This window comes from Salmo salar, chromosome ssa17 (assembly GCF_905237065.1).
Source record: "Salmo salar chromosome ssa17, Ssal_v3.1, whole genome shotgun sequence".
Lineage (NCBI taxonomy): Eukaryota > Metazoa > Chordata > Actinopteri > Salmoniformes > Salmonidae > Salmo > Salmo salar.
The window spans coordinates 58,348,097-58,369,118 of record NC_059458.1 but is presented as its reverse complement, the minus strand read 5'-3'; the positions used below and the strand labels follow the sequence as shown (position 1 = coordinate 58,369,118).

The 21,022-nt window shown below is 42.3% G+C and overlaps 1 protein-coding gene across 1 annotated transcript in view; it reads right to left on the bottom strand.

Annotated features, from left to right (window-relative positions):
- Positions 1-287: 287 nt before the first annotated feature.
- Positions 288-21,022, bottom strand: part of LOC106576178 (death domain-containing protein CRADD) — a 34,870-nt gene continuing 14,135 nt past the window's right edge. Inside the window, exon 2 of the mRNA XM_014153154.2 lies at positions 288-3,505. Within this exon, the coding sequence (XP_014008629.1) occupies positions 3,210-3,505 (296 nt within the window). The 3' untranslated portion in view covers positions 288-3,209. The remainder of the gene's footprint in view (positions 3,506-21,022) is intronic.

Genomic DNA, 21,022 nt, shown 5'->3' with positions numbered 1-21,022 from the left:
CAGTTGAGCCCTGGCTAGAATGCCCTTGGATAGGTCAGAGGTCACCGTGGCTTTGTCTCAACCAACCAGGAGATGGATTTACGCTCAGGCCACGTGGTTCATGGCCTGTGATCCTCTCAGGGGTCGTGATGGTGTCAGCGGACAGAGGCTGTGCGGGGTCTCTGACCTTCGCCTCCACAGCCACCACTCACCAACCAGACCAGCAGATGGCGTAGAGTGTGAAAGAGAAAGGGATGGTGAAAAAGATGGGGGTTGGATGTAGATCTCTCAAGAGGACTGCCACACAACTGGGTCGTAATCATTAGGGCACAGCCAAAACCAAGTGTTTATTATTGGACAAGTTCAGGGCAGGTAGTCCCTCCCAATTTCAGTCTTGTCTTCCGTCTGGTGGCTAATAAATACAAAGGCAGGTAGTCTTTCCTCTCCCCCTCTAGCCTTGCTCAGTGACTAGTGTTTTGTACTCTGTGACTATTTACATCACGTTTGATTAATTTCACTGCTGCCTACCTGTGCTAGCCTAGTTTCCCTGGCTCAGTGTTTCTGGGCCAGAAACAGAGCCAGGGAAACTAGGCTAGCACAAAAACAGATGTGAAAACTCCCTGCAGCGAGGTGTGCAAGTGTACGTATGCGAGTCCCCTAGTCCAAGACGGCACTTGAGTTGCACTTCAAAGCTTTCCCAGGAACACGGTGGCATTTCATTCAGAAAAAAACATCAAATGTAACAGACAATCATTTGTGTATATGACTGTGCTATGAATTACCTTAAGCCTATCATAAATGATCCTATTAAAGAATTATACTAGCATTGGCCGAGGCACAGACAGAACTCACACGTCGTGCAAGTCAGAGAAGAACGGGTGCTTTAAAATGTTCTCTCATTTACTTAAGACTAGTTACAGAATTTGTTTGGCATTAACCTTGCGGTCATGAACAGCAAGACACATGCAGATGAAACAGAGTATGGTCTTTGTTTTTACAACTAAACATTTGCAAATGAAACATCTTGTGACATGGCCCTACATTAAAGAAATCTCAACATGACATCAAGACCAATAAAGCACTACAGAAAATAGGAGGCAGTCACAGAAAAATGTTCAATCATAGTATGCCATTTGAAGAGGAAAACAAATCCCATTCCAGTTCCATCTTAGAAAGCTGGACAAATATAGGATGCTTTTTCAAGGCAAATCATACGCAAAAAGTACAAGGATATAGTTCATGTACAAACTCCAATTCCAGCTCCACTTTCAAAAAAACACGTGGTAAAAATCCTGGAGTGCGCTTGTTGGGCATGCAGCCTTGACCTTGAGGCATTTCCATTTTATAAAAACTGAGTGCAGTGGTGGCTAACCGTTGTTGCTGTCCATAAAATGTCCCTGATTCATTGTGACGTAATGTTGCAACAATATGTTGTGAAAATAACACTAGACGTTATGCAATTCCATGTCCATTTAAAAATACTATCAATGGATTTGTTTTCCACAGAGTGAATGACGCAACGCCATCGTGTTTGTTTACTTTTCAGGGTCTGAGTGACTGAGAAAAGGCCCGTCTTTAGGAGTATGTGTTTGTGTGTAGGCCTGCATGTTTTCAAAATCGGCTTATTCTAATCTTACAATAACAAATCAGTGTCCTCTGTCCTTGTACCTCCAGCCTGGCGTCAATCACCATCAACAGATACGGAATGTTAGTGATTATTCTCCTATCAAGTCTAGTGACAGTCAAACAGTACACAAGAGTTTCCCCCAAATAAAACACTGGAAATCATGTGTATTACAGAAAAGAGAAAAACAATTATGCTAAGCATTGAATTACTCTAAACTGAATATTAACTTTATTAATCTTACATTTCCCTACTACTACAACACACACACAGTGCCAGGCCATTTTTTTTAATATATTTTACCTTTATTTAACTAGGCAAGTCAGTTAAGAACAAATTCTTATTTTCAATGACGGCGTAGGAACAGTGGGTTAACTGCCTTGTTCAGGGGGCAGAACGACAGATTTTTACCTTGTCAGCTCAAGGATTCGATCTTGCAACCTTTCGGTTACTAGTCCAACGCTCTAACCACTAGGGTACCTGCCGACATCTCGCTCAGGGTTTCTGTTAGCCGGTAATAGCTGGCTTTTGGCCTATACATTTTTTGTTGTTGAAAAGCTGAAATAAAATTGCCCTGGTCAATTGTCCTGGAAAATAGAAAAAATCCCATTGCGAAATAATGCTTTTTAGCCTCTTCATTTGATGGAAATACCAGTTGGAAATACATTTGACTGGTCATATTTATCGTTCTCTAGGTCATTTTGCATAATTTAGTGGAATTAAGTTGGCAAAATGTGTAGGCTACAGTATATTTGTTATGCATCTTATTTATCACACCCGTACAGCATATAGATAGAGCCTTTGAGCTGCTGCCACGTCACACCACTTGGCAATGAGCTGGAGGCGCTATGCACGTCTTACCTTTCTTCAAAGTAGCCTATTAGATCTTTTTCTACATTTCTAATGGACATTTTCATCTCTGTCGCATGAAACCGCTTAAGTGTGTGGTGCCCTTTTGACAACGGTGTTTTCCCGCTACTTGCATTATGGAAGGAACGTTCATGAGTAGCCTACTGCCTTGTGGGCATTGCTGAGCTTATAAACGTGAAGAAATAATAGTTCCCCAGCATTATAAGCTAAACTTTCTGTTCTGTTGCGTCACTCTCATTGCTTTTAACATTGTTTTTTTTATGTAGCCTAAGCCTACTGGTTGTATGATTTTGGGCTCCATCTCACAACTGTCCCAGATTCGGTTTGGAATAGACTTTCTCAATAAACTGACCAATAGAATAGATGAACTATTCTACTATGGGGGATAGTAGATTGACAGGCTAGTGATGTTGCTGTTAGTTGTCTTGTTGGCTGAGGAAAACCAAATGTGGACAGTTATTATCTTCATTGTTGTATCCTCGACTTGCATGTTCTGTTAATATTAATTACCATAATCTAAATGTGATTTCTGTCATTCTGAGCACTGTGGGTGGACACCCTACCCAGGTTATGCATCCAATGCACATGGGTCCGGCGGATCTCAAATGTCTGGTAAAAAAAAAGTTGCTGGTCACACGTCCAGCGCCACATTTCCCTATCAGAAACCCTGGTCTGGCTGAGCTAATGGCTGTCATCCAATTAGGATTTCATCCATGATACATAGTGTCCTCCCCCCTCACTGGAACACCTCATCCAGGGTAGAGGGGTGGACGTCAGTGGACTGCAGGCTCTGGAGCAGCCTGCGGACTGTAGCGCTCCTCCCCTGGCTCTGCCTCCACTGGATCAGCCCTGCTAACACCTGCCCGTGCAAGCTCAGAGGGTGGTCGGCACGGCAACGATACAGCGCCCCCATGGAGAGGCCCAGGTCAAGGAGAACCGACTCCCACTCCGAACTGAGACGGGATGCCAGCCGGGACAACTGTCTGTCGGACGGGACTGCTTGGAGCGTCACCTCTGGAATGTTCCACTCATCTTTGGAAGGGAAGAAGGGAAAGGTTGTGGGTATGCATGGAAAGAGGGAAACACAGAGAAAAGAGATGGGAAGAAGAGTGAGGTGGAGGGAGAGAGAGAGACAGTATGAATGTCCATTTAATAAAACCATGTCCCTGATTCATTGTGACATAATGTTACAACAATAGGTTGTGAAAATAAGACTAGACGTTATGTAATTCCATGTCCATTTATTGGACATGAAAGAAAAAAAACAATACCATCAGCTAATTTGTTGACTGATAATGACCTCCATTTAGGAGAGAGCGAGATAGGCCTAGAAAACAGAGCGATATAGTGAGATATTGTGGTGTTCATCTGAAACGTGTTGCATAACAGAGGTGGGCAGATCAGGAACACAACCGCTGTTCCTGGAAATCACTTTTTATAATAGAGTCACACCAAAACCACATCAAATACCAGGTCATTCTCCTCTGGCTGAGAGGTGGGGAGATGCAGAGCAGGCAGGTTTAAAAATACATATTTAAAATTAAAAAAAAATATATAATAAAATAAAAAAGTTTAAAAAAATACTATATATATATATATATATATAAAATAATAATAGTCCTCTAGACCTGGGCTATACACTTCTCCCCATGTTAATTTCTCTCCCTCTTCTTCCAACATGAATCTTCTTCTCTCCACAATATTTATCTATCACAAACCAGGTTTCCATCCAACCTTTTCATGCGAGTAAAGTACATGTCGGATAATAAAAAAAGAAAAAGAACGACAGCCCTGAAGAAAACAGCAAACGTTGGTTAAAAAAAATACTTTCCAAATGTCGACAAAACAAAATATGCTAGCTGGGATCATTTTGTGTCTAAAATGTATGGTGTGAGAAATGGTGGTGGAAATGCCTTTGTACGCAAATATTGATATAACAACCAGTCATAGAAGTAAACTTGGAGTGACGCGGTATGGTCTGTGGTCCTCCCACTACAGCTCAGGAAAGCCTACAGTTTATTAGGTTACAGATGAAATAAGTTATGATGAACTTCACAGGGGGGTGAAAGTGCACAGTGATGAGCTTGATGGTCCTTTCCAATAAATATTGAGGGTCTTATTCTGGTGACATGATGATCAATGCTTGACAGCCATTTGACAAATGAAAATAATCTTGCCCTTTTGTCCATAATAATCTCATAATGTAGGCTGGCCTACCTACACTATCTGAGAGCTGTTGACTAGAGCACACTTGCCAAGACCAGTGGTCACATTTGCTTTGTGTGCCAAAACCATCAGAGTTGAAAACCCATTTAACTTGTATTTTTTATTTGGCATATGGGAATTTAACCGCAAACGGTAAAAAAAAAAATGATGTGCACTGTGCTACGTCATCACGCACAACCTTTTATCCGCAACAAGTCAATCTGATGGAAACAAGTCTGCTGGGAAAACGTCCATATTGGTTTTTATGCAGATTTTAGAATATCTGCATGAAAAAAAAATCGGTCGTCAATTGGACGGGAAAACTAGCTTGGAAACCACAGTTGAGTATCCAAAGCCAATCTCTCTCTCCCTCTTTCTGGCTGATGGGAATGGGATATCGTAGATGTGGCTTGAGCGCTGCAGTCGACTCGCTTCAAAATACAGCCAGTTGTTTGTCACCTATGGATGGTCTTCTTGCCCAGCCGGTAAGGGGCTGAGGGTAACTGTCCTTGGAGAGGGTTTCAAAGGGTGCACACAGAGGTGACTGAGGTGACATGGTAAACAAACATGCTTTGGGGACAATTGTATATAATACATTGTATGAATAGAGCAGGTCAAGGTCTGGCCATGTGCCTTCAGTTTGGCAGGTATGGTGGAACCAAGGACAGATGGATGTGGGGCTGTCATGAGACAGTATAAAGGAGGTGTATGGTCAGTGAGTTTGGGGCAGTACGGTGAGTCAATAGCCCATCAGTTGTCTCTCCTCCGCACCCTATTCCTCTTTCCCACGCTCTCCTCCCTGCTTAGGCCTAGATCACCAATTCCCTCCCACTACAATCACGCTCTCCTTCCCTTCCACAATTCAATCTATCCTCCGTGCCTCCGTCTAGTTTTAGGAATGTTTTGCTCTCCTCCCTCAGTCTACCTCACTCTCCCTAAACTCGGTGCTGATCGTGCCAGTTGCCCTCTTGACCCCTCAGACAAAAGGGATCGCTGTGCTGGGCTGTGACTGCACTCCGAGCCCCCATACAAGAGAGGATTTCATAACCCTGCCCAACTCATCACAGACTGCGCATGTACACACACACACACACACACGTAATGGGGATTTTCCAGGTGAATAAAAGAAGTCACAGAAAGTAAATCAATGTGGTTTAATACAAGTTGCAATAGGGAGACACCTCCAGCACAGAAGCACAGAAGCAGGCCCTTATATTCTAATCTCACAGCACCAATGTTCTGTAAACACCCACCGAGAGGCTTGTAGGAAGTCACAACATCAGCTGCTACAGAATCACAGTGTCCCAGAAAACAATAACAATCGGTGTCCTCGTACCTCCAGTCTGGCATCAATCACCATCAGATAACATTCCATATCAAGTCTAGTGACCAACTAGTACACAAATGAGTGTCCCAAATAAAAACAAAACACTGGAAATCATGCATATTACACAAAAGGAAAACATACAGTGGGGGAAAAAAGTATTTGATCCCCTGCTGATTTTGTACATTTTCCCACAAAGAAATGATCAGTCTATAATTTTAATAGTAGGTTTATTTGAACAGAGAGAGACAGAATAACAAAAAAAAACAGATAAACATGTCAAAAATGTTATAAAATGATTTGAATTTTAATGAAGGAAATAAATATTTGTGACCCCTACGCAAAACATGACTTAGTACTTGGTGGCAAAACCCTTGTTGGCAATCAGAGGTCAGACATTTCTTGTAGTTGGCCACCAGGTCTACACACATCTCAGGAGGAATTTTGTCCCACTCCTCTTTGCAGATCTTCTCCAAGTCATTAAGGTTCGAGGCTGACGTTTGGCAACTCGAACCTTCAGCTCCCTCCACAGATTTTCTATGGGATTAAGGTCTGGAGACTGGCTAGGCCACTCCAGGACCTTAATGTCCTTCTTCTTGAACCACTCCTTTGTTGCCTTGGCCGTGTGTTTTGGGTCATTGTCATGCTGGAATACCCATCCACAACCCATTTTCAATGCCCTGGCTGAGGGAAGGAGGTTCTCACCCAAGATTTGACGGTACATGGCCCCGTCCATCATCCCTTTGATGTGGTGAAGTTGTCATGTCCCCTTAGCAGAAAAACACCCCCAAAGCATAATGTTTCCACCTCCATGTTTGATGGTGGAGATGGTGTTCTTGGGGTCATAGGCAGCATTCCTCCTCCTCCAAACACGGCGAGTTGAGTTGATGTCAAAGAGCTCCATTTTGGTCTCATCTGACCACAACACTTTCACCAGTTGTCCTCTGAATCATTCAGATGTTCTTTGGCAAACTTCAGACGGGCATGTATATGTATTCTTGAGCAGGGGGACCTCGCGGGCGCTGCAGGACTTCAGTCCTTCACGGCATAGTGTGTTACCAATTGTTTTCTTGGTGACTATGGTCCCAGCTGCCTTGAGATCATTGACAAGATCCTCCCGTGTAGTTCTGGGCTGATTCCTCACCGTTCTCATGATCATTGCAACTCCACGAGGTGAGATCTTGCATGGAGCCCCAGGCCGAGGGATATTGACAGTTCTTTTGTGTTCCTTCCATTTGCGAATAATCGCACCAAATGTCACCTTCTCAACCAAGCTGCTTGGCGATGGTCTTGTAGCCCATTCCAGCCTTGTGTAGGTCTACAATCTTGTCCCTGACATCCTTGGAGAGCTCTTTGGTCTTGGCCATGGTGGAGAGTTTGATTCTGTGGACAGGTGTCTTTTTTTTTCCTTTTTTTTTACAGGTAACAAGCTGGAGTTAGGAGCACTCCCTTTAAGAGTGTGCTCCTAATCTCAGCTCATTACCTGTATAAAAGACACCTGGGAGCCAGAAATCTTTCTGATTGAGAGGGGGTCAAGTACTTATTTCCCTCATTAAAATGCAAATCAATTTATAACATTTCTGACATGCGGTTTTCTGGATTTTTTGGTTGTTATTCTGTCTCTCACTGTTCAAATAAACCTAACATTAAAATTATAGACTGATCCTTTCTTTGTCAGTTGGCAAACGTACAAAATCAGCAGGGGATCAAATACTTTTTTCCCCCACTGTAAATAAAATTAAACAATGCTGATCTATCTTAATTTCCCCAACACACACACACACACACACGGCCAGGCCCATGACACATCTGGCGAGCTAATAGCCGTCATTCGATTAATGGACAGTTGAGAATTCACTGAGGCGTAAGGAGGGCAACACACAAACTGACCCCCGTTCCCCTAAATGATATGGCCAAGCAGCTCAGAGGGACAATTAGGATTTAACCCATGATCATCCATCCATGCTATCATCCATGCCGTCATACGCTTTGGGAATCCAACATGCTGAGAAGAAACGTCAGAGTTTGAGCTAATACTCCTATAAGCTGGAGTAGGGGGGTTCCGGGTCCAAAAGGTCACAGGAGGTCACGTGTCAAGTTCCCAAAAGAGTGGCTGACAGAACTGCCAAACATGACACTGCCGGTCACTGATTTACAGTTAATGAGAGTAGGCGTTCTAATGCTCCTGCTGGGAGATTGCATCTGATAGTGTGCGGCTACTTTCTTTTTCAAAGATCTTTCATTGATCAACATTTCTTACTATTGAACAAGGGGCCTCATGGGATAGCTAGCAGCTGACACACTAGGCTAAGCAACTCAAACTTGGGTAACAACGCCCGGGAACACCTTTAACAGTGTCACAGGGGAGACAGTAGAACTCTGAAGTACATCATGTTCCCTAATGCATGCCAAGAAAGGTTCAGCACAACCAAGCCAGGCCTTCATCTGTTCGCTAACAAAGGGGACACACAAACACAGAGGGAGGGCAAACGGGGAGAGATACTGACAGGGCTGTGTGAGAGACCCTTTTTTTCCCCTGAAAACCCATTTGCTGAAAGGCGCGTAGGCTAACAGTTAAGATGCTAGGAGCTTTTGAGAAATAGGCCTTCACTGGAGAGAGAGAGAGAGAGAGAGAGAGAGAGAGTAGGTCGAGAGGGAGAGAGAGCGAGAGATTGTAACCAAATAAGGAGCTATTGGAGAAAAAAAAAAAAAATGACGAAACTGAACACTTTTCTAGGAATCGCCTCTTTATGAGAAGAACAGGCGGTCTAACCTTACCTTCTCTCACACTGAGGAGGAGGGGGCAGAGCACGCTGACGTGTAACTGAAATAAACCAGAGTATTTGGAAGTGTATGAGGCCATTGGACAGTAGTCCCAGTAGGTAATGCGTGTGTAGCGATGCCAAGTTCATTCTACATAGTAAAAACCCAACATCACCACACTGTTTCCATATTTTAATAACCAACTAACTCAGATCCAGTCATCTAAGTTCAAATAGTCCCATTCATTTTGTTCAATTCCATTTTTATCTCAGTTATTAGCGCCTACACTGCAACGTAATAACGAAGGGATGAACGATGACAAAGCCTTAAATCCAAACCCTGAGTAGGCAAAGAAAACAATCCAAAAAAGGTACAGGACTCTCGCCAAACTACCTTGTTCATGGCTAGACAGACCGACAGAGACAAAGTGAGTAGGAGCAATGTGTGTGTGTGTGTGTGTAACCCCTGTATGGAGGCCTAAAATAATCATGCTTTTCTCCTCTAGCTCAGAGGGCTGTTTCCAGGAAAGTTTCTCGTGTCCTCATGTGACTGATGCCTTGTCAGGACACAAATGTTTGGTGCTGCCTTTTAAAAATGGTTTTATCTTAGTTAAAATGACTTCATGGCAACCAGTGCAGCTGTGTGTTGCCAATTTGGGCACAGTTGGCCATTTAAACTAGTTCTGGCCCGTACAAGCAGCTTATTAAACTATTCAGCACAATGTACTGTATGTTTGTAACAACTGCATTTAAAATGTAGCCTCCACAATAATGCTTTTTTTATCCCTCTCAATTTAAAGTTAAGTTCTTGTTTTTCAATCAACCAACAAAGCACATTCCACATTAAAGGATGACTTAAAAAAAAGAAAATTGGGGGGGGGGGGGCGGGGGAACAAAAATAAATAACTTGCAGCAGCACTATCAAGGTTCTTATTAGCCATTTCCAGCCTTAGCTGAGACGACGAGTAAATCTTTAGTTTTTACAGCACCTTACACAACATGTATCTGCTCATTTCCCTAATCACCCCATTCACTCTGTCCAGTTTGAAATATAATTGCGTAGTGGAGACCAGAGTCTATCAAACTTGGCTTGTCTCTTGCGGAGGTCATAAGTGAGCTTTTCAAGAGGAAGAAAATCAATAATCTGGTCAATCCACATTTTAAAATGTAGGAGAAGTATTAGAAGCCCACAATAGAAGAATACATTTCTTAGCAAAGTATGTGATAGTCATAAACACATTTTCTCTGTCAGGATCAAGAACAAAGTCCTGCTGGGCATTAAGATAGATAGAAACACAGGGTCATATCAAACTGTACATCTAGTATTTTCTGTGCAGCAGTATGTATAGATTGCCAAAATCTGGCACTCTCTACAGCTCCAAAATACATGCATATAGGTTCCACTTTCAGAGGTACATCTTTTACAGTTAGGAGAAATGTCTTTTCATTCTATGGAGTCTGAGTGTAATAAAATTTGTACAAAAATGTGTAATTAGATTCATTTTTACATTAGTAGAGGAGCAGTATACCCTGTCGCAAACCTCCGCCCATGCCTCATCACTGATAGTCAGACCAAGGTCCTTTCCCAGATTATTTTCAAAGGAGTAAAGGAGGAGCCCCCTTTCTCAGAAGTCTATAGATATAGGAGATTTTGCCTTTAATGGATTGTGCTGTAGTAAGAAGGGTTTTATCTTCATTCAGCTGAGCTCTAAACCTCCACTTGGAAGTAAATGAGGAAATTACATGTCTAATTTCATATTTAAAAAAATTGGATCTTGGCACATTGAATTACCTGCAGAGCTCTTGAAAGGATTTCAGTGTAGTGGTTTTCTGATGAAATAGGTTTGAAAAAGGTCCTGATTCCTAGATGCCGCCAAAGATTAAAGTTGGCATCACTCAGGGCTTTTGGCAAGTCTGGGTTGCATACTATAGGCGAGTGAGAACATATTTGGGAGGAAATGCCCTGGTATTTCCTACAGTTCCTCCACGCTAGTAGGGTGCTGTAAATCACAAAAGGTTTTGGCTGTGTTGCCCACTTCACTAAAGTTATTAATGAATATAATTGAGTTTAGGGGCAATGAACCACAGGATTGGGCTTCTATCGGAATCCACGTTGAGTCTTGTCTGTTTGTGATCCATGTTAGCATGTTGCGGATTTGGGCAGACCAGTAGTACAATTGAAGGGAGGGAAGGGCAAGACCACCCTTAGATTCAGGTTTCGATAGAGTGGAGAACTTGATCCTAGGTTTTTTATTGCCCCATATGAATTTGTTGATGCTTTGGTTAGTTGTTTTGAAAAGGAAACTGAGATTGAACTATTTATTTCAGATGCTCCTGTGCCATCTAGGGAGGATGTTCATACGGATGACATGAATTCTTCCGACTAAGCTAATTGGGAGGGAGATCCAGGTTTGGAGATCGTTCTTGATTCGATCCAGGAGTGGAAGATAATTTTCCTTCAAAAGGCTATTCAGATCTGGTGTTCCGAAGACCACAAGGTATTGAAACCCCTGTGTCTTCTATCGGAATGGACAGAGCGTCTTCATAGAGCTGGTGAGTGTAAGATTGAGAGGGCAAACAGTGGATTTGTTCAAATGTATCTTATATATCTTGAAAACTTGCCATACTGAGCAATTGTGTCTAAAATGGGAGGGATTTCTCAGGGTTGGATATGTAGAGTGAGACATCAGCGTAGAGCGAAATCTTGTGCTGCAGGCCACCTGCAGAAACACCCATAATACTTGGATTGCTCCTTATCAGCTCTGCCAGAGTCTCCGCCCCCAACAAGTAGAGCAGGGGGGACAGCGAGCACCCTTGTCTTGTGCCCCGTCCCAAAGGGAATCTGTTAGAATTCAGACCGTTAGCAGTCACCATGGCATTTGGATTAGAGTATATGGACTTAATCCATTTAATAAAGTTAGGGCCCATATTGAACTTTTCTAAGAGTGAGAACAGAAAGCTCCACTCCATCCTGTCGAACGCCTTCTCAGCATCCAGTGAAGCCAGCAGGACAGTGGTGTGGAACGCCTTCTCAGCATCCAGTGAAGCCAGCAGGACAGTGGTGTGGAACGCCTTCTCAGCATCCAGTGAAGCCAGCAGGACAGTGGTGTGGAACGCCTTCTCAGCATCCAGTGAAGCCAGCAGGACAGGGGTCTTCTGTGTGTTTACTTGATCAATCATATCAAAAAGACTGAATGTTATCAGAAGAGTACCCATCTCTAATAAATCCAGTTTGGTCCGCTTTTATTATTTTCGGAAGAAGTGCTTAGTCTTTTGGCGAGCAATTTGTTAATTATTTTGTAGTCGAAATCCAACAAGCTTATGGGCTGGAAGGACGAGCAGGATAGAGGGTCCTTGTCTTTTTTGAGCAACACTAATGCGAGCTGTATGCATAGAGTCTGGGAGAGTTCCGTTTTTGCAAAAATCATCGAGCATTGCATGAAAATAGGGCTAAGCTGGGGCCAAAAAGCTTTGTAGAACTCTGGGGAATCCATCTGGACCTGGTGACTTATTAGGTGGCATGGAGGTAATTTCCTCCAGGACCTCCTCAGGAGTGAAGGCGGAGTTGAGATCATCTTGGTCGGTTTCTGATAGTTTAGGTAGTGAGATTCCCTCTAGGAAAGAATGGAGTTCTGCCTCCCTATTTTTTCTCTCAGAAGTGTATAGTTTGCAGTAAAAATCATACATTTAAATGTATCTTTTTTGGGTCATGTGACCTCGTCCTCTGCTGTTCGGATAGCCATGATTGTACGCTCTGACTTCTCTTTTTTTAAATTGGTAAGCAAGCAATCTACTCGGTGTATTGCTATACTCATGGTATTTCTGTTTAGTAAAGAACACTATTTTTTTTTTTTTTTAATCTCCCGAGTATAGTCCAAGTTCAGTTTGGCTTTGGCTGCTTTAAGTTTACTCCAGGCGGTGCTGTCTGGGGATTGTTTATGTACTTTTTCACAGCATTCCAGCTCCCTCTCAAGATCTAGCCTGTGTGCTTCCATTGCTTTTTTCTTAGAGGAACCATATGCAATTAGATGACCTAAGTGTTGCTTTGGCAGCATCCCAAATTGTGGCCGGAGAAACAGGAGTCTCTTTGTTGTCTTGTGTGTAGTTGTCTATCCATGTAGTTACCAATGTATGGAACGCTTCGTTTGATAACATGGAGGTGTTGAATTTCCAGCTCTTTGACTTCGGAATGTTTTTGCAGAGGTCAAAGCAGAGGTGGACAAAGGCGTGATCTGAAAGTGCTATTTGTCCGATTGTACACGTGGCTGAATTTATGAAAATCTTTTGGATAAAAATGTAATCTATACGGGACTAGGTGTTCTGGACATTAGAGTAGTATGTATAGTCCATAGATGAGCTATTAGACTCTCTCCAGATCTCTATCAGTCCCATCTCTTTAGTAAAGAGTTCAACATCTTTGCAGATCTAGGATTTGTGGAGGGGACTTGAGATGATTTGTCCAGGGTTGGGTTGAAGGTACAATTAAAATCTCCAGCCAGCACTCCAAAGGAAACACAATGCTCATTGAACAGGGTTATAATTTTTGACATGAAAGCAGGAGTATCTGTGTTAGGGGCGTATATGTTTAAGATGGTCACTGTAAGGGCAACCAATTACTAAGTTATCAAAATAAATCTCCCCTCCGGATCAGATATGTTTTTGTCAATTATGAATGGTACATTCTTATGGATAAGTATGGCTGTACCTCTACTGTTTGATTTGAAAGATGAGTTTGGCATGTTCAACATCACAGAGGTGTCTCTTGTAATAGCGTGATGTCTGCTTTTTCCTTTTTTAGAGCACATAGTATCTTTTTCCGTTTTATTGCATGACCTAGACCATGGGCAGTTCAATGTCAATAGATTTAAAGGTACTAGTCAACGTCATCGAACAGTAATCGAACTCTAGTGCAAGTCATCTCTGGGTAAAAGTGGATAATAGTTACAGCTGCGATCACAAAATAAAAGGTGTACATAAAAGAACAATCTCTGAACACCCCAGACGAGTTCCCAAACAACTCAACATATCCCGTTGGATCTATTACCCCCACGCTCAGTCTCAATTCTGTGTTCCGAAAAAAAAAAAAAAAAAACAGGAACAGTTAGCAACGCACAACGTTTCCCCCTCCCCACCAAAGAAATGCCTCATCCTCTCCTCCCCGCATTGAGTAAGTGACAACGTAGCCCCCGTCCAGACCATATTAAAAAAAAAAGAGGGAGAAAATAAAATCAATAGCTTAGCCTACATAGGGCTAATCGTTTGGACCAAATAAAACAGAAATGTTGAGGCAAATCCTTAAGAGGGATCTATAGGATAAGTTGTTCGTTTTTATTAAAACGTAATATCAACAGGATAAAATTGACACATTGAGCTGGTCGTTAGTCTGTCGATTACGACACATTTACAGACCTATCAATGGTGGAGGCCTATGTGAAAATAACTACAAATAATTTAAAAAAAGGGGGGAAATAAAAGTAGTCTGAAACGTTAGTAGGCCTAGGTTAGGCTGTTGAGCCTATCCCGCTCAGCAGCCTGAAAATATAAATTAGACGGCTATAATGACATTTAGCGGGGCGGGTGGGTCTTTGGATGGCGGCTATATGTGGACTTACCTCCATTAGTAATAACAGTAATCGCTTTTAGTCATTGGTCCATTTCTCAGTGACCAGGATTGTCCTTCGAACTACTTTTGCCTCTTCGGGAGTTCTGAAGTGTCGCAGGGCTCCTTGGTGAAGAATCCTGAGCTCGTTTGGGTATTTGAATCCCCTAAAGATGCCTCGGTCAATGGAGTATTTCTTCACCTCGTCAAACTGTCGGCGCATTCCAGCCGACAGGTCCTGGTGTAAAGTGAGTTTGGCGTTTCCCACCGTAATGATGTTGATTTGGGTACTACAAAGGCATTACTACGACTCAACGGTCAAGTGGAATTTAACTCACGACTGCCAGTGTGACAGTAATACAGTCACCGCAACAGCCCTAGCCAGGACCAGCTTAAATGTTTTATTCAAAATATTATTCATGGGGGGATCACTTTATGCAATCGCCATGTCAGATTTTAAAATAGCTTTTCGGCGAAAGCACATCTTGCAATATTCTGAGTACATAGCTCAGCCATCACAGGCTAACTATTCAGACACCCGCCAACTTCGGGGCAACCTAAACTCAGAATTAGTATTAGAAAAATTGTATTACCTTTGCTGTTCTTCGTCAGAATGCACTCCCAGGACTGCTACTTCCACAACAAATGTTGTTTTTGTTCCAAATAATCCATGTTATGTCCAAATGACCCCGTTTTGTTCGTGCGTTCAGGTCACTATCCAAAGGGTAATGCGCGAGCGCATTTCCAGACCAAATAATTCAAAATGTTGCATTACCGTACTTAGAAGCATGTCAAACGCTGTTTAAAATCAATTTTTATGCTATTTTTCTCGTAAAATAGCGATAATATTCCAACCGGACAATGTTGTATTCATTCAAAAAGGAAGAGAAAAAAATGGCGAGGTCTCGTGAACCCGCATCTCCAATCTCTCTGTCACCAGGCAGTCCACTGACAAACTGTGCTCCTGTTATCTGCCCAGAGACAGGAGACGCCTCAATCCGCTTTCTGAACGCTTTAGAGAGCCAATGGAAGCCTTGGAAAGTGTCACGTAACAGCTCAGATACTGTAGTTTCGATAGAGAAGCAACAGAAGGATTACAAATTCGCAGACAGGCCACTTCCTGCTTGGAATCTTCTCAGGTTTTTGCCTGCCGTAGGAGTTCTGTTATACTCACAGACACCATTCAAACAGTTTTAGAAACAGAGTGTTTTCTATCCAAATCTACTAATAATATGCATATTCCCTTTTCTGGGCAAGAGTAGTAACCAGTTTAAATCGGGTACGTTTTTTTATCCGGCCGTGAAAATACTGCCCCCTATCCCAGACAGGTTAAGAAAGGCGTTGATGTTTATGGTTAGGTACACATTGGTGCAACAACAGTGCTTTTTTTGCGATTGCGCTTGTTAAATCACCCGTTTGGCGAAGTAGGCTATGATTCAATGATAAATTAACAGGCACCACATCGATTACATTCAACGCAGGACAAGCTAGATAAACTAGTAATATCAACCATGTGTAGTTAACTAGTGATTATGTTAAGAATGATTGTTTTTCTAAGATACGTTTAATGCTAGCTAGCACCTTACCTTGGCTCCTTGCTGCACTTGCATAACAGGTAGTCAGCCTGCCACGCAGTCTCTTCATGGAGTGCAATGTAATCGGCCATGATGGTGTCCAAAAATGCCGATTACCGATTGTTATGAAAACTTGAAAATCGGCCATTCCAATTAATCGGTCGACCTCTAGTCTCTATAGTAATGTCCTTCGTGAATTTCAGTGAAAATAGTCAAATGGACCGACTTGGGGAGAAAAAAAGTACTTCTTCCATCCCAAGTCAAGCACTATGCACACTGGATGAACTGGTTAGATTATGCTACGCTCCAAAATGTCTATCCATGAGTCTGGGAGAGAATGTATAGCCCTAGGCCATGCTGTTGGTTCATTGATTGTGCAGGGCTGCTTACAGTTAGCAATTTTGTATTTGAATAGCCTAGTAATAGGGATTTTTTTTATATTTCCATAATTAATTGAGTGACATTACCTTCAGCTATAGAGAATCTCACCACCATGCATTTCCATCTCCTCCTCGCTCTCCTTTATTCCTTTTTTGAGCAGGCTGTTCAGTGAAGTATGTTTTGTTGCGAACACGTTACTATTGGATGTTCCCAAACAGATTTCACTTGGTTTCCCAAATTAAGAACTGGGTAACTGCAGGAACAAGGATGGCGAGACAAAGGCATACAGAGTTTGGGAGGAACATCACCTGTTGGGCAGCGAGAGCTTGCTCATCAAACAGTGGTTGGTGAGTGGAGTGAAATAACTTATTTACTTCTCAGCTGCTCATATTAAGTATATGCTCTGCTATAAAAACAGAAGTAGCCTACAAAACAAACCGGTGGGAAGGCACAGGGCCTCCATTCACTATTTGAGTGCATACAGATGTCTTTTCCCCCCTTCCCTGGTTCCAGATAATGGGTCTTTCTAAATCCAAAAAGGTGTGGGGGGCTGCCTTAAACGACATCCACGTCGTCGGCGCCCAGGGAACAGTGGGTTAACTGCCTTGCTCAAGGGCAGAATGACAGATTTTTACCTTGTCAGCTCGGGGATCCGATCCAGCAACCTTTCGGTTACTGGCCCAACGGTCTAACCACTCGGCTACCTGCCACCCCATAGCCACTCATGCGCACTGGCTCTGTAATGGGAAAAATATCCTTTACATTTTATTCAACTCATTCTGTTCACCTGAAATTTATTTTCTTCATATGATCATTTTTCTTTAGACTGGACTAAAATAAATAATGGATTTAATGTGATGGTGTATATTAAAATGATTTAGACTTTTTTTAAATGTAGATGTACCAAAGGCAGCTTGTATGTGTGGAGGCCTGGAGATGCTAAACCTGTTCATGTTAACTAACGGTCAATTAACCTTGAGACAGGAAGTCTTTTGCAGGACAATAACCGTCTGACAAAAATATCATGACCACCACAGCCCTAGTCCTGGCCGTGTGATTGGTCGCCTGGCTACCACTGAGCGGAGCAGCGGGCCTCTGACTTTAATGTTTCACCTTTTGAACGGGAAGACACTCCTCCTGCCAAGATTCCTGGAAAGCAGACAGCAGGCACTAAAGGAGAGGGGGGGCCACCCTTGGCAACGCACGGCCAAGGGAAACAAGGCAGCAGCACAAGGCGCTCTCCCTCTCGGCCTGTCACAGCCTGAATTTACTGCTCTTCATCAGGCCACAGCCGCACCTCTTTACTCCCAGTCAGGGAAGCCTCAGACTATGGCCTCAGCGTTAACTCTCACTATACAATGCCTTCCAAGTTTACAGCTTTAACTCGCACTATACCCTCCATGAGACAAATAGATAAGCTCCTTCTAAGAACTAGCTACAAGAATACAGTTAAATTCTCACGTTATCATGCCCTGGCTAAACGTGCCAAATAGCCTAGATAAGGTCCTTCTAAGAACAAGCAACAATGACTTAGCAATAATATATTTTACTCTCACTTTACAATGCCCTAAACATGCCAAATAGATAGGGTCCTTCTACGAACACACTACAATCTATTTGCTGGCCAGGGTTGTACCACTGAAGGTTGTCGTCCTGATAATCAGTGTACGATAATAACATGTTTTCAATTGCACAGGAGATAAAAAGGGACTATCTAGATTAGATATGTTCCCGATGGTCATATCTGATCACCATGGCAACAGGTGACTAACCACTAACATCTTCAAATCTGCTCCCATTTAGCCATAGCCTCCTGTACATGATAAAGGTAGGCGGCAAGGTTTCCATTAGCCGGTAAACGCTGGCTTTTTGCCGATATATATATATTTTTTAAAGCAGATAATGTTGCCGGCCAAATCGTCCGGGACAACAAGAAAAAAAAAAAAAACATTATTTGGCAATGGATTTAATTAATTGATGTACCAGTCCATTTACTCTACCTTCAAAGGCAAATATACTTCATAGGCTTATAAATTCTCAAGCTTCTTGGAAATTAGTGTCGAGAGTGTGCAATTTATTTTTACTCACGCAAAAGACAAGGTTCTCAAAGGGGAATTCAGCTAAGTGTACCCTGAATGGATAAAAATTGGTGAAGATTGTGTTGATTATCCCTGTTTCCAGTATGCTCGGCGAGAGGGGATTCTTTGTCCAAAACAGAGTAAAGATGGAGCCTTCTTGAGGACAATGTAACGAGGCTGATGCACATCGCAAGCTGCTCCAAGGAGTTTGACAGTGTTGACTTCCCAACAGCAGCGGCTCACTTTGAGCAGGCCAAGGTTGGGCACAAATGCAAGTGAATTTGAGGCAAACTGTGTTAGTCCGGCCCCATCCTAGCAGTTCTGCTGCCGCCTTTGGCAAGATCATCACATGCTGTTCGTGTCATGTACAGTTGAAGTCGGAAGTTTACATACACTTAGGTTAGAGTCATTAAAACTTGTTTGTTTTTCAACCACTCCACAAATTTCTTGTTAACAAACTGTAGTTTTGGCAAGTCGGTTAGGACATCTACCGGAAGTGTTCGGTGGGAATGCTAGTTCTGAATGTCACATGCTAATGTAAAAAGCTGGTTTTTGATATAAATATGAACTTGATTGAACAAAACATGCATGTATTGTATAACAATGTCCTAGGAGTGTCATCTGATGAAGATCAAAGGTTGGTGCTGCATTTAGCTGTGGTTTTGGTTTTTGTGACATTATATGCTAGCTTGAAAAATGGGTGTCTGATTATTTCTGGCTGGGTACTCTGCTGACAATCTAATGTTTTGCTTTCGTTGTAAAGCCTTTTTGAAATCGGACAGTGTAGTTAGATTAACTTCTCTAGGGCCAGTGGGACGATTTCGTCCCACCTACGTAACAGCCAGTGGAATCCTGTGGCGCGTTATTCAAATACCTTAGAAATGCTATTACTTCAATTTCTCAAACATATGACTATTTTACACCATTTTAAAAGACAAGACTCTCGTTAATCTAACCACACTGTCCGATTTCAAAAAGGCTTTACAACGAAAGCAAAACATTAGATTATGTCAGCAGAGTACCCAGCCAGAAATAATCAGACACCCATTTTTCAAGCTAGCATATAATGTCACATAAACCCAAATCACAGCTAAATGCAGCACTAACCTTTGATGATCTTCATCAGATGACAATCTTAGGACATTATGTTATACAATACATGCTTGTTTTGTTCAATCAAGTTCATATTTATATCAAAAAACAGCTTTTTACATTAGCATGTGACGTTCAGAACTAGCATACCCCCCGCAAACTTCCGGTGAATTTACTCAATTACTCACGATAAACGTTCACAAAAAACATAATTATTTTAAGAATTATAGATACAGAACTCCTCTATGCACTCGCTATGTCCGATTTTAAAATAGCTTTTCGGTGAAAGCACATTTTGCAATATTCTAAGTAGATAGCCCGGCATCACAGGGCTAGCTATTTAGACACCCAGCAAGTTTAGCCCTCACCAAAGTCAGATTTACTATAAGAAAAATGTTATTACCTTTGCTGTTCTTCGTCAGAATGCACTCCCAGGACTTCTACTTCAATAACAAATGTTGGTTTGGTTCAAAATAATCCATAGTTATATCCAAATAGCAGTGTTTTGTTCGTGCGTTCAAGACACTATCCGAAAGGGTAAAGAAGGGTGACGCGCCCGACGCGTTTCGTGACAAAAAAATTCTAAATATTCCATTACAGTACTTCGAAGCATGTCAACCGCTGTTTAAAATAAATGTTTATGCCATTTTTCTCGTAAAAAAGCGATAATATTCCGACCGGGAAATCGTGTTTTAGTACAAAGAGAGAAAATAAAAACATGGTGTCGCCCCATGCACGCGCCTCAGTCTGATGGTCCTCTGATAGACCACTTACCAAAGGCGCTAATGTTTTTCAGCCAGGGGCTGGAATTACATCATTCAGCTTTTTCCCAAATTCTGAGAGCCTACGGGAGCCGTAGGAAGTGTCACGTTACAGCAAAGATCCTAAGTTTTCAATAAAAAGAGTCAAGAAGCCCAAGGAATGGTCAGAGAGGGCACTTCCTGTACAGAATCTTCTCAGGTTTTTGCCTGCCATATGAGTTCTGTTATACTCACAGACACCATTCAAACAGTTTTAGAAACTTTAGGGTGTTTTCTATCCAAAGCCAATAATTATATGCATATTCTAGTTTCTGGGCAGTAGTAATAACCAGATTAAATCGGTTACGTTTTTTATCCGGCTGTGTAAATACTGCCCCCTAGCCCTAACAGGTTAACGAGAGTCTTGTCTTTAAAATGGTGTAAAATAGTCATATGTTTGAGAAATTGAAGTTATAGCATTTGAGGTATTTGTATTTCGCGCCACGCGATTCCACTGGGTGTTGACTAGGGTGGGACGCAAACGTCCCACCTAGCCCAGAGAGGTTAACAAGTGACATCAATAAGGGATCATAACTTTCACCTAGATTCACCTGGTCAGTCTATGTCATGGAAAGAGCATGTTTAGTACACTCAGTGTATATCACACATGACAAGCCACGACCTCACGATATTTCAAATTACAATAAACATTTAACATCATCCAGAAGCACTGTAAAAAGAGAGATCATTTGAGCTTTGGAAACAAGTGCTTTCATAAATGCATGGCGCGGGCC